We start from the raw sequence: 14924 nt of genomic DNA on the forward strand, positions 1-14924 counted from the left end.
AAACCAAAAACAAACAAACAAACAAAAAAACAAATTAAAAAAAAATGAAAGTGCTCAACATCCTTAGCTATCAGGGAAATGCAAATCAAAACAACTCTGAGATACCATCTTATTCCTGCCAGAATGGCTAAAATTAGAAACATCAATGTCAGCTTATGCTGGAGAGGATATGGATAAAGGGGAACACTCCTCCACTGCTGGTGGGAGTGTAAACTTGTACAGCCATTTTGGAGATCAGTATAGCAGTTCCTCAGGAAAATGGGAATCAGTCTACCACAGAATCTGGCAATCCTGTGTTAGGCCTATTACCCAAATGATCCACATCCATGCAATGAAGACATATGTCTAACTATGTTCATAGTAACATTATTTGTAATAGCAAGAACCAGATTCCCCTTAACTGAAGAATGGATAAAGAAGATGTGGTACATTTACACAATGAAATACTACTTTGTGGAAAAAAACAAGGGAATCTTGAAATTCTCAGGCAAATGGATGGAACTTGAAGAAACTATCCTGAATGATGTAACACAGTCACAAAAAGAGGAACATGGAATGTACTCACTCATATATGGATTTTAGACATAGAGCAAAGGATCACCAACCTATAATTCACACTGTCAGAGAAACTAGGATACAAGGAGGATTCTAAGAGATTCATATAAAGTCCCTCACAGTAGGGGAAAGGATCTCCTATGCATATTGGCAGTGGGGGGCAGTGAGTGGAGAGGGGGCTAGGAGCAAGAGAAGGGGAGAAGAGGAAACCACATGGGACTAGGAAGATTGAGCCAGGAGGGGAGGAATAGAAGAGTGGAAAGAGAGAGACCATAAAAGAGGGAATCATTATAGATTTAAAGAGAAAACTGACTCTATAGAAATGTCCAGAGACCTACAAGACTGACCCCAACTAACAATTTGAGCAACATTGGAAAGGCTACCATAAAAGTCCATCCCTGATAATGAGAACGACGACTAACTTATCCACCATCATAAAGCCCTCATCTATTAGCTGATGGAAACAGAAGTGGACACTCACAACTAAACACTGAGCCGAACTGGAATCCTGATGCAGAGAGGGAGACCAGGCTGCAGAAACACATAGAGACAGCTGACCTGAACAAGGAGGAGGTAATGGGACCCCAGACTGATAGCTGGGAGTCCAGCATTGGACTTACTCAGACCCTCTGAACATGGGTCTCAGCAAGAAGGCCTGGGCAGTCTAAGGGATCTCAGACAGTGGGAACACAAGAGGATTTTGGCAGCATGTTCCCCATGGAGGGATACTCCCTTAACCTAGAGACAGGAGAGAAGGTCTAGTCCTTACTCCAAATGACTTGACAGATTTTGTTGACCCCTCCTGGAAGGCATCACCCTACATCTACATGTAGAGAGAGAAAGAGAGAGAGAGAGAAAGAGAGAGAGAGAGAAAGAGAGAGAGAGAGAGAGAGAGAGTGTGTGTGTGTGTGGTCGTGGGGCATGAGGGGGAGGGAGAGGGAACTGGGATGTATATGTTAAAAAAAAAAAGCAGTAGACTTAGTCACTTCATGATCCACCTCTTTATTGTCACTGCAACCCAACACTACTAAGAGTGCACTATAGCATAACTCTTTTTCATTATGCCTTTATATATTTATCACCAAAGCATAACTTCTTAGTTTCACCTATTTTTAAATTTTAAGATAAGCAATAATAGAACATGTAGTTTTTGATGTCTCCTTATTTGGGCTCAGCATTGTGTTTGTGAGATGTAATCATGTTCCTTGTGCTTATAATTTATTTATTTAATTGCTATTTTCATTATGTGCAACTCCATAAAGTATTTTGATGGAAACTGGGTTACTTACTGGAGGACTGGAGGGTGGAAGTATAATTCTAATTCAATTTGTTTGGCTTTACCTCCCTTGGCCTGTTAGCATAACTTGCAGTAGAGACATAGATAATGCATAGTGACCTTTGTATTTCAGCTTTGTAGGGTGCAGATGAAGGAGATGATGCCTACTAGGGGCCTTTGCTTCTGTACCTAAAACAGGATGCTTACAAGTGGTGTTAGTTTTGCTTCATCTCTGTCAGTGATCCCTAAAAATGCTGACTTCCAGGATCAGTTTCTGCAATATCCTAACTTTCAAAGTCTCTCTTTAGATATTAGAAGGATGCTAGGCATCCTGAGAGGCAGGACAGACGTTTCTTCCTTATGAGAACAAACTGAATTTACAGAGATTAATTAAATGATGACCTCCACATTGTCTCAACTTGTGACCTGAAGCTGCTTCTTATGCTGCTCCAGCAGTTGATCCTGTGGGAGTGCGGTGATTGTCCTCAGAGAGGCAGAGAGCACATGGAGCTAATAATCCCTCAGCCATATTTCCTCTTCAAGATGAAGGGGAAGGGTTTTCTCTGATACGGTGGGGATGAAAAGTCTTTGCATAAAGCAGAGTGATCAATCTACTTAACCCCCTGTGAAGCTTTTCTCCTTGTTCTGGCCATTAGCAGCAGGGCTATTCTGACTTGTCAAAGCCAGATGAAGCCAAAAGTTGGAGGTTGTCAATACATGAACAGGGCACAGCTTGGCATGAGGAAGTACCTAGGAACCAGTCATGCTTCTGTTTCAAATCTCCTACACAACTTTGAAGCAACTGCTCTCCTAAGCCTCAAAGTCACTAAGAAGATGAGATTTTCAAAGTCATGTTCTTCAGCAAATCAGAGGGAAGTGGTGATGCAATGAATTCCTAGGTATTTGTAAATGAATGACTGACCCCTTTTGGACTTTACATTTACTTCACTAATAATGGAGTTTTCAGCTCAGTCATATTTCTTTACTTGGTAACAACTATAATGTGCTTTGTGTCAATGTAAAAAAAAATAGTTCAATTTTCATCTAAGATTAGAAGAAATCTGAAACTGTAAATTTGAGACCATATGTTTGGGTTAGTCTTGATGACCCTTTAGGAATTTTTTCAGGTTCGTCAGTCCATGATGTTGGGATGTGAGAAAATTGTGGCGCTTCTGTGGTATACACAGATCAAGTTAAGTTTCATATATTCTATTTTAATTGTAATTTACATTTTATTTATTTGGAGATAGGATCTTGCTATGTAGTCCTTGCTGGCCTGGTGCTCATTGTGTAGCTCCAGCTGGCCTTGAACTCACAGCCATCTCCTGTTATAGGCATGTGTCACTAAGCATGGTTTGGTAATCTATTTTTAAAACAAAAGATGAAAATACCCAGAATGAAAATAACTGGGGTGATTTTAGTAGTTGTTTCATTAAGAATAATTGAGAGAGGATTTTTTTTTCCTAGTTTGTAATGAATACTTTACTCTTAGTCCCAAATATGAATCACAGAGACAAATCAACATACCATTTTTTTATTTTGGTGCATATTAATTTACTTTTTAGCTGTATTTTATAATATTCAGAGTGATTACATTTTATGTACTCTTTTTCTTTCTGTTTGAGAATAAAGTTTAGGGCACTTTTCATATTTCATGTGTACAACTTTGAAATGCCAGTCCTCTATGTGCCTTGGTTCCTTAAGCCACAGGAAGACTTGTCCATTATATTGATGACAGTGACAGTCACAGATATTATTTATTGAATATTGATTACTGCCATGTTCTTAAAAACACACAACATGCACTGCTTTCATGTTCTTTCTGCATCATCAGGCTGTTTCAGAACTCTTTCATTCCAAAATGTTAGCCCAGTTTTGAACATTGATGCATAATAATGACAAGTATTCTTCTTTTATTTTATAGACAAAACATTGAAGCTTTGAGAAATTGCTTATTATCCACTAAGTAATTGTCAATGGCAGGATGTAAATATAGAAATAGTAACCAAAATATATAGCCCAGCCACCCAGCTAATAGACACTGTGGTAAAACTGCCTGTGGGCATGTCTCAGATCTGCCACTGATTTGCTATTTGTATTTCTCAAAAAAAAAAAAAAAAAAAAAAAAAAAAAAAAAGAGAGAGAGAGAGAGAAAGAAAGAAAAGAATAAAAGAAACATAGGGGAGATAGAATGCAATGAACATACCCACAGTTGTTGAATGCAATGTCTCTTTTCTTCTTGTACAAGGTGAGAGTTTTCTCTGTGGGGATGAGGTGAGAGCTAAATGAGCTAAAATAAGTAATGCAGTTTGCAAAGTTCTTGGGGAGGGCTAAGGTCATGCAGGTATTTGCCACAGCTGTATAGGAGTTTTAGCTAAAAAATTGTCATAAAGTGTCCCCATCAGACCTGTCACTTGCAGAAACTATATTTACCTTCTTGCAATAAAGTATAGACAGGGAAGAGAGATGCTTTCGTGTTAGCAATGATCTTTTCCACAAATAAAAAATTATTTTTACTTTTGCCTTGTCTGACTTGTAGTCAGTAGAGGGAGTAGCAGACTTAAGTAGGTGGATCTTAGTAAGGCAATGACAAGCAAAATCCAGAAGAATGTAAAACATATGAGTCAGGGATAGTAAGTTAGGTTGGTTTCCTAGACATGATGCTGTTCACAGCCTGGGGTGGGGGAAACATGGGAATAAATGAACAGAAAAGAATAGGAAGATATGCAAATCTCTAGCTGCAACCATATCTGGTTTCTCCCAATCTGCTACTCTGCTTCTCCACCCCCACCATATCAGTTAGTATTACCATCAGATAAACTGAGACATAGGAAGCAAACACCTTTGTATAGTCTAAGTAGAATGTTTTCATTTGAAAGGGGTGGACTAGACAAGCAGATGTTGTCAGAGAGCCTAACTATTTCTTCAAATACCATCATACTGACCATGAAAATTGTCAGAGGTACATCTCAGTGAGCATTATAAAATCATTGGCTTTTAAAGGTTCAGTCATAACTGTAACCAAAGAGGCTGAGATAATGAATTATTATTTGCAGCTAATAACTAGTGCCCAGTGAAGCAAAGGACATATGCTACCATGTAATGGATAACAGACTCTATTAGTATGAGACTTTTGCAAAGAAGCATGTTGAGAGGTGAGTGGAATATGCAAACGAAACATTCCTAACCCCTGGAGTTAATCCTCTTACATATGTTTCTGTTCACTTTATAGGCAACACTGTACCTGCACACTCAGTACCCCTGGAGTCTATGGAACTATCACACAATATTACAGAGTTTTTTATGCTGGGACTCTCCCAGAGGCCAGAGGTCCAGAGAACTCTGTTTGTGGTCTTCTTGATTATCTACACAGTCACAGTTTGTGGCAACATGCTCATTGTGGTCACTATCACCTTTAGCTCCAGCCTGGCTTCCCCCATGTATTTTTTCCTTTCCAATCTATCCTTTATTGACACCTGCTACTCTTCTTCTTTGGCCCCTAAACTCATTGCTGATTCCTTGTGTGAAGGAACAACTCTTTCTTATGAGGGATGCTTGGCTCAACTCTTTGGGGCTCATTTCTTGGGTGGTGTTGAGATCATTCTGCTCACAGTGATGGCCTATGATCGCTATGTAGCCATCTGCAAGCCCCTGCACTACACCACCACCATGGCCAGGCCCCTCTGTGTCGTGCTGGTGGCAGTGGCTTGGTTGGGTGGCTTCCTGCACTCATCGGTTCAGCTCTTTCTGGTCCTTCAGTTGCCCTTCTGTGGACCCAATGTAATCAATCACTTTGTGTGTGACTTGTACCCTTTACTGGAGCTGGCCTGCACCAACACCTATGTCATTGGCCTGCTGGTGGTGGCCAACAGTGGTGTGATCTGCCTGCTCAACTTTCTCATGCTGGCTGCCTCCTACGTTGTCATCTTGCGCTCCTTGAGGTCCCACAGTGCAGAGGGGAGACGGAAAGCTTTGTCTACTTGTGGGGCTCACTTTACCGTTGTTACTTTGTTCTTTGTGCCCTGTATATTTAGTTATATGCGACCATCAACTATTTACCTATAGACAAAAGCATGGCAGTATTTTATGGCATTCTGACACCTATGTTGAATCCACTCATTTATACTCTGAGAAATGAAGAGGTGAAAAATGCCATGAGAAAACTCATGATAAGCTCAGAAATTGTAAATACCTGAGTGGTAAAGAAGGTAATAGCAGTGACTCTAGTCCTCTAGGTGAAACAACTGAAGTTTGCCATTTTTTTATTACCAAATGTCATCTTATTCCAGTTAATCCATCCTCCCATTTTCAAAGGCTTGTATGTCTTACAGTCTTTTCATTTAAATTGCACAGCTTTATTATAGACTATATGTACAAGATACATATGGCCTGAATTACCATTACTACTGGTTTAGGAATAAGAAAACCATTATGCCTGATGTTGCCAATTGACTTAGCAAGTTATCTAGTTTCAAAACTCAGTCAGTTATTTTTGATAAATTATAACCTGTTACGACAGGTTTCTCTACTTTTTAAAGATGTTTATTATATATCTCAATAAACTGGGGAAATATATGAAGACCATGTTTCAAAGTGTTATTTCAATAGATGATCTAGACAAAGCTTTTAATGCAATTTCCAAACATAGGAAAGCATTATCATTGTCTTTAAATGACAAGACAAGTTGGTTCTGTATGATAATTAATTGAGCTATAGAAAAAGTGAGGAAAGACCCATCAGAAAATCCTTCATGATTAGTAACATATAACATGCTTAGTAACACAGTCTTGTGTGCATAGAAGATTGCATGCATCATTGTCCTTTGTGACACTAGTTCACACAGGCCAAGAGCTGGGCTCTGGAGACAGACCACAGTCTCTGTCTTAGTTCCTATGCTTATTGTTGTCATAATCTTAAATAATCAACAAAAAATCCTATAAGCCCTTGATACCTATCTTTAGAGTAAGGGTAAGGATATTTTAGGTTTTGCACTTGAGATCATGTCCTACTTACCTAGATGTATCTAGCTTACTGCATTTAGCATTATCTCTTTATTGTCTACTTGTGTTGCAGTGAATGGTGGGATTCTTTGCTTTTTATAGGTACTAACTGGGTAGCTCAATAAACTTCGGGAACTATGAAGACTAGGTTTCAAAGTGTTACTTTACTAGGTGATCTAGATAAAGGTTTTAATGCTTAGGAAACTCCTAACATATTTGATATCATTGTCAAGGTAGTGCTTTGACAATTAAACTAGATAATCTAAATTGTGGTTTTAAGAGTTTCCTCCACATAGGAAACTATTAACATGTTTGATACTATATCTCCCTCAGTACCCCTCACAAATAGATTGCTGTCTTACCTTCACTAGTTTGAAATTTATCCTGCTTTTATAGCAGAATCATTTTTCTTTGGTGAGAAATAGAGAGTGGCATTTCCATTTGTTTGTTTACTTATTTGTATTGATTAGGTTAGGTTCTTTGCCAGTTTCTTACATCTATATAATATATTCTGATGACTCTCATCCTACCCTTTCTTGTCTCCCTCTTTTTCCTATTCTTCTCCCACCAGTCCATATCACAAACTAAGAACTTTTGTTTTGTTTTGGATTATTGTGTTCTAGAAAATTTTACTGGGAAAGATTTAATTTTTTACATTTGAATTATGTGTGTATGCACACAAGTGCATGTGAGTGCAACTGCCCACAGAGGCTAAAGGTGTTGAACATCTCTTTGACTATAGGTGGCTGTGAGCTACTTGACACAGGTGGTGGAAACTGAGTCAGTCCTATGCAAGAGCAGTACAAACTCTGATCCCTGTTGCTCCATCTCTCCAGATCCTGTGTCCTAGAATTTTAAAGGCATGCCTATGTTTATTTCACCATTTTCCTGTTTTACAAAGTTTGATTATTTGATTTCCAAATTTTCACTCTTTAAGAGTGATTAGGCTCCATACTTTACAATAAATTTATCCTTCGATTGAGAATCTGTGGTTCAGTATATTTTAGCATGTAGTGTTTTCTCTTTTGATGTATATGCTAGGCAAGCATTCTCCCACTAATACCCAGTCCTATAATAGAGGAAAATAAGTTACTGTTTTAATAAGTAGTTTTTCTGTTATCAGGAAAAATATTAAAAATTTGGCTTCCAGAATGAATAAAGGCAGAGTTATTATAGAATAGTCATCATCCTCCAACTTGTATGTCTAATAAACTGGTAGTTGAAGAGTTTTAAGGCAAAATAACTGTTATGTTACTTTTTTACAACTTGATACTAATTATATGAGATGAAATATATATATTATATATGATATTAATCAATTATATATGATTTTCTATTATATAATTTTATGTATACTGTTTATACATAGCTAATTTTATGTTATAAATAAGTACATTATAAGTGGGCTTTGCATTCTATGCAAGTTCATGTAAAATTGTGTATAACTGGAAATTTAGATTTAGCCCTATAAGAGAATGTGTAACCATTTGGGCAAGGTAAAACTAAAACTCGATTCTTGTTTCATGTGACCATAAAAATATATTCCAGATTAAAACATACTTACTAAACCTGAGAATTACTGTTGGAAGAGTATCAGGAGATGATGTTTGAGAATACATTCATGATCTAGGCTAGAGAAGACTTTCTGAAATAATCAAATGGGGGAATATTTCAATAATATACAGTAGATATGGTGACTTATTTTATAGTTATTAAAAGAAAATTAAATCAGGCCTACATCCACCAACAAAGAATGGCCTGGAAAGCAATGTAGAGTGAAACAATAGGTTGGAGAATGATACAATTGGTTGTGATGGTGTATGACTGTATTCCAGCACTTAGGAGTAGAGATAGAAAGATCTGGAGTTTGAGAGCAGCCTGGGTTACATAGCCAGATCTTAGTGAAATAACAAGCTTGTCAGTGGCCTACACCTATAGTCCCACTACTCAGGAGGCAGAAGCAGGCAGACTTTTAACTTCAAAGCCAGCTTTGTCTACAGAGAAAATTCCAGGACAGCCAGGATTATCTTAGAGACTCTGGTTTGAAAGACACCCCCCCCCCCGAAAAAAAGAAGAAAAATAAAAAATCCCCCAAGCCCCGAAACAAGAAATAAAAAGGGCAAACCAATGAAGGAAGAGTGTGTGATTGTGTGTATATGTATGTGTGTTCTATAATACTAATGTGAAAAGAAATCATTGAGCGTCATTTTTATCCCTGTGGTTTATGTCAAACAGGATTGAAGAAATACTATCAAATTCATCATACTATTTTCTTTATTCAAGACAAATAAAAAAGAAGTTTATTTTATTGTGAGCATATTCATATGAGTATTACAAGTGGAAAAATAAAATTAAACAGACATGGTACTCATAAGAATGGTGCTGATGGTCAGAAAATGACAATTGTCTCTTAAAACAAAGTGTTTTAGTGCTGGAGAGATGGCTCAGAAGTTACAAGCACTTACTGCTCTTGCAAGAGGACCTGGGTTCAGTTTCTAGCACCCACATGGCAACTAATAGCTGCCTGTGACTCTAGTTCCAGGGGGAACCAAAGCTCCTTCTGGCCTCTTTAGGTACTAGGCATGTACATGGTACACATGAATACAGTCAATCACTAACACACATAAAATTAAAAAAAAATGAATATTAAAAAATCAAGTCTGCTGTCACAAGTCTGCTTCCAGTGCCAAACATTTCCTTTGTCTCCACACATATTGAAGAACACCTCCACTCATGACTTATCCCGTCTGAAGTCAGCCTTTTCACTGATCTCTCCATACATCACCTCCATGACTTCTTTATTCTTCAACCATTTTTATTTTTTCTCTCTGCTTTTCAGTTAGTGCTTCTTTAATGTAACATCATATACAACCCAAAAGTTTGTTAAGCATCTGCTGGCCTGAGAAGGTGTAATAACACTTTGGAGATAATTATTCATTATTCAGCTGAACTAAGTATCCTAGGAGAATAAACCTTTCTGATGCCTTTTTTTTTTGCCCAAAAGTGAGCACTTATTCCAACACTATGCCTAATAATAGGGGAGAAGATATGAGAGGAATAGTCGCTGCTGGTAATTGGAGCTTGGTTCATATTAGACAGAAAAATGAAAAACTAAAGACTTGAAAGGAAAGTAAAATCTCAGTTTAAGTTTTGTGAAAAATATAGCAAGGAATGAAAAGAGAAACTTCTATGCACAACATTCTAACAGCCTGGAAAAACTACTTAAAACAGTATTTTTCCCACCTGTTGAATCCTTGTCCCACAAGTAGAGCTTTGATGATTATTTGAGTGAGTACTCACTTTTGTTAAAGTTTTTTGTTTTGTTTTGCTTTGTTTTTTCTTTTTCTTCTGTTGTTTAGTGGAGGAAAGCAGCCCTGGTTCAGCCATAGCAGCTCCATTTATATAGAAAATGGTATAGGTAGGGAAGAAACAACCGCTTTCAAAGATCTGTGCTTTCACTTGAGAATGATCACACTTGCAGAAGAAGTGAATTACTGACAGATTCCTGCTTCCCCTCCTTCCCCACCCCTATTCTTCACAGGCTCTGCATTTTTAGTCTCACCTTATGTGAAAGCAAACCTGCCTATAAAATGTGTTGAAAATTGAAGCTCAAGAGATTAAAAACATAAACTTCAGGCTGGAGAGATGGCTCAGTGGCTAAGAATATAGGCTGCTTTTCCAGAGGACCTGGGTTCAATTCCCAGCACCCACATGGTGACTCAAAACCATCTATAACTCCAGTTTCATGGCATTTGATGTCATCTCCTGGCCTTTGAAAGTACTAGGCTCTCTCTCTCTCTCTCTCTCTCTCTCTCTCTCTCTCTCTCTCTCTCTCTCACACACACACACACACACACATACACACACACCAACCAGTCATACATGTGCAAAAAAACACCTACAGACATAAAAATAAAAAAATAGAAATGACAAATGAATAAAAATAAATGAATAATAAATTAAAAGTAAATTTCAAAGACTGTTCAGACATTTAGGACAACTGTAAGACATGGGCTTGTGTCCATTCTCTGAAAATGCAGTCTCCATGCAATTGAGTAAAAGTTTTCTGTTGCTTTATTAGAACATTTGTAACCCTTGTAAACTTGAGAAAATAGAAAAAATATTTGGAGTCCTATTTTTGGGGCATTACAAGGTGGGGGAATGTATAGTGAATATGATAAAAATATTGAACATGCTCATATTAAATAAAATAATTGTTTGAACCCTTGACACTTTACCCTCATAGGTTTTTAACTAACAAAAATAGTAAAAATTGTATTTTATGGCTGCTTTGGTAAGTCATGAATATAGTTCAAGTTGAATATAGATTGTATTTACTTATTTTTCTTATCTTGAACAAATTGAGCATTGTAGAAATACCTAGATTTAAGACTGTTCCTACTTGTCTTAACATGCAAATCCAGTCCACTTATATATACTTCTAATATAAGTTGACATATCCTCAATTGAAAAATGGATTAAGAGATATAGTTTGTAATCACATTGGAATATTATTCAATAATAAGATGCATGGAATCCTAGCATTTGTGGCAATAAGCATAGGCCATCTTCCTTTCTGACATAGGTGGTGTTGTCAGGAGCAGTTATGTCTGTCAAGAAAAACCCTAAACCATTTTAAATGCCATATTCTGTAGGTCTTGGAAAGGTTTGAAGAATTCCTATCCATCTCAAATACATCTTGAAAACTAACTTAACTCTAAGTTTTGACTATCATAGGTAACTATCTATTCTGTACTAAATTATACATTGCATTTCTAAATGAGCTATATAAACACAATACCCAAACAAGAGGAGAACTACACATATCACAAAATTGACCTTAAGTTTGTATCAATAAATGAAAATCCATTCCAAAACAATAGATAGTATTCATATCTATACCATAGTCTTCTTTTTACCTTTATAGATATTGGTTGTGCTCATTAACCATTTATAACTAACCCCATATAAATGAAAACAAACATTTATATACAATATTTGGGAATTTGGGCATCATTCTTTCCAAACTACTTCCTGCTGGTAGGGGGAGCTGTCATTGGGCATACTAAGAAGATGCCGAAATCCTGGCTGTAGTCTGCAAGTCTGTCTTGTTCAAGCTGGTTTGAATGTTGGATCACCAGGAACTCTGTTTCAGGGGGTCTGGCTTGATCAAACCATGTTAGTTTGGAAGGAATCCACAGCTTTTCATTTTCTGTGGAATAAAAATAGAAATCCTTTTCCCCGGTAACTTGTCCTTAGACTTAAATTTTAAAGTCAAAGAATTTTTAAAATATATAAATTGGATTGATCCAGCAGCATTTGTTTTAACAGTTGTTATTTCCTCTACAGTCAAACGATATAAAGACAATGTCTAGATTCTCTCCATCTTTACGTGGCTTTTTTTTTTTTTTATTATTACTTTGTTTCTTTTACCTTTATTTTTTCATTTTTTGAGATAGAGCTTCTCTGTGTAACTCTTATCTGTCCTGGAATTTACTCTGCATACCAGGTTTACTTTGAAATCACCAAGATCTGCTTGCCTCTGTCTCCCAAGTGCTGGGATTAAAGGCGTGTGCCACCACACCCAGATCCTCTCTGTCTTTTTAAAACCATTTTATTCCTTTTTCTTTTTCTCTCCCAAGCCTACGTATATCTTAAAATACACTGCAAACCTTTAGAGGTTTTTCTTAATGTGAGTCTTTCTATACTGTAAATCTTTATCTTTTTCTGGCCACGAGTCTTTTATCTGCTAAACAACAACATTGCTAACATGAAAGTCATAGTTGTTTCAGCCATGGTCTATCCAAGATGGTGGTGGGTACCTTTACTGCCAGCACTGAGAGCTATGTTCACTGCCTTGCTCTGCGCTGCCATCCAGCAGCATGCTGCCGGCTTGGAAATGTGGTCACTGCCATTGCCAGCTCTCGCACACACCAATGAATTGTTAGCAGAGTTTTTAAAAGGTTTTTTTTTTTTTGCCACTTATGCTGAGTCAGGAAACCTCCCTTAAAGGAGCCACACAAATCTCTGCTTGAATCTAGCAAAACAGTCTAACCGAGAAAAATGCTGCTACCAAGAAGTCTTGCTTGTCTCTGTTCTTTTGTTTCTAAAATCCATTTTAAGCTTTTCTTAAGTTTTACGTGGAAGTTCTTTGGTCCACGTTGTGGTGCCATAATGTTATGAGTAGGTTTTCCCCGCCGGTCTTGTCCCACCAGCACGCCAGCCCCAAATAACACACCGAGACTCTGTATTTGATATAATGCTGTTGTCCAAGTACTAGTTTCTTATTGGCTAGCTCTGTCTTAATTATTAACCCATTTCTATTAATCTAAGTATTTCCACGTGGTCTCATCTTACCGGAGAGTGGGCCCAGACCTCTGTTCTATCCAAGTAGGCAAACACAAGGCAAACATTGCATATTCCTACTCATATGTGAAAGTAGAGTGGGTGACCATGTTCACAACTATTTGTTACATATTTTATGAAGAAGAACAAAGGATTTAAAGAATCTTAACACAAGTTTCAATGGGGTTGGAAAACTTACTACCCTGATTTGAATACAGACTTTGTCTATTGTATTATGAGACTACACCATCAATAAATATAGTGATTATGCCAATTACACTTGGAAGCAGAAGAAAATTAACTGCCTTAAATTTTATTAATTTAAGGAGAATAAATGTCCAAGAAACAGCTCTAGACATTTTAAAAACACAAATCAACAGGTTTATGTATCAACAGCTTTCCACATTTGACCCCAGAGCTTCTTCATAACCCTTTTGACCTCCTCATTTCTGAGGGTATAAATTAAAGGGTTCAACATAGGTGTCACCAGAGTGCAAAACACTGTCACAGCTTTGTCAGCAGGTAAGGAGGTCATGGGCCTTAGGTACAGGTATGAACAAGGTACAAAGAATAAGACAACAACAGTGACATGAGAGGCACAGGTAGACAGGGCTTTGCGACGCCCTTCTGAACTGTGATTCCTTAGGGAGTGAAGGATGACTATGTAGGAAATAACCAGCATAGAGAAAGTGAGTAAACACAGTGACCCACTGTTGAGAGCAATCAGTGGTCCTAGAGTGTGAGTGTCAGTGCAGGCCAATTCCAGGAGTGGTATTAAATCACACATAAAATGGTTGATAGTATTGGGACCACAGAATGGTAACTGGGCCATAAATAAAGTCTGTATTCCTCCATGGATGAATCCTAGGACTACAGCAGCCCCCACCAAGAATACACACACAGGTCGGCTCATGATGGTCATGTAGTGCAAGGGCTTGCAGATAGCTACATAACGGTCATAGGCCATGGCAATCAGTAAAATTATTTCATCAGCAGCAAAAAAATGCTCAGCAAAAAGTTGAATCATGCAGCCATTGAAGGATATGCTGCTCTCCTTAGACATTAAGTCATAGATCATTTTGGGTGCTATGGAAGAAGAGTACAAACCATCTATGATGGACAAATAGGACAGAAAAAAGTACATGGGAGTAGCCAGGGCTGGGCTGATGAAGATGGTGACTGAGATGAGCATGTTACCTGTCAGTGTGATTAAATAGATTACTAAGCACACAATAAATAAGAGTTTCTGCAGCTCTGGGTCTTGAGTCAAGCCCAGGAGGATGAATTCTGTGACATTACTCATTCTTTCCATCAGTTTAGTTCAGGCTGTGAGCATATGGTCATCTGAAAAGAAACCATAGGGTGTCTCAGTGATAGTATTTAAAAAAGTAACACTGAAATATTCCATCATCTCATTACCTCTGGTCCCTCAGGTTTATGTAGCAAAACTTCTGTTCACCTCTCTGGATATCACATCCCATGCAGCTGCAAAGACTGGGTTGAATAGGTTGGATCCCTCCCAATGAATTTGCATAGAATAGTGACAGGACTTTAAATATTCTACAAGAACCATTTTTCTCCTGTTGGGTTGCCTTGTCCAATCTCAATATAAGGGCTTTTACATCGTCTTATTGTATTTTGTTTCTTCCTATTTGGCTGTTGTCTCTTGGAGGCATGCTCTTTTTCTGAAGGGGAAAATGAGGGGAAGTGATCTGGGAAAGAGAGAAGATGTGGGGAGCTAGGAGGAG

The 14924-nt window shown here is 37.7% G+C and overlaps 2 protein-coding genes across 2 annotated transcripts; one reads left to right on the forward strand and one right to left on the reverse strand.

Moving 5' to 3' along the window:
- The first annotated feature begins 5098 nt into the window (after positions 1-5098).
- On the forward strand, positions 5099-6027 carry LOC127222290 (olfactory receptor 4C3-like). Its single transcript, XM_051184300.1, is given in 2 exon segments — positions 5099-5882; positions 5885-6027. Coding segments are annotated over 2 exon segments (924 nt in total). The 5' UTR covers positions 5099-5101.
- Positions 6028-13558: 7531 nt separating this feature from the next.
- On the reverse strand, positions 13559-14491 carry LOC127222289 (olfactory receptor 4C45). Its single transcript, XM_051184299.1, has one exon. It carries the CDS (start codon positions 14486-14488, stop codon positions 13559-13561), a length of 930 nt encoding a protein of 309 aa, XP_051040256.1. The 5' UTR covers positions 14489-14491.
- Positions 14492-14924: the final 433 nt, after the last annotated feature.

The sequence above is a fragment of the Phodopus roborovskii genome, unplaced genomic scaffold (assembly GCF_943737965.1).
Source record: "Phodopus roborovskii unplaced genomic scaffold, PHOROB, whole genome shotgun sequence".
Lineage (NCBI taxonomy): Eukaryota > Metazoa > Chordata > Mammalia > Rodentia > Cricetidae > Phodopus > Phodopus roborovskii.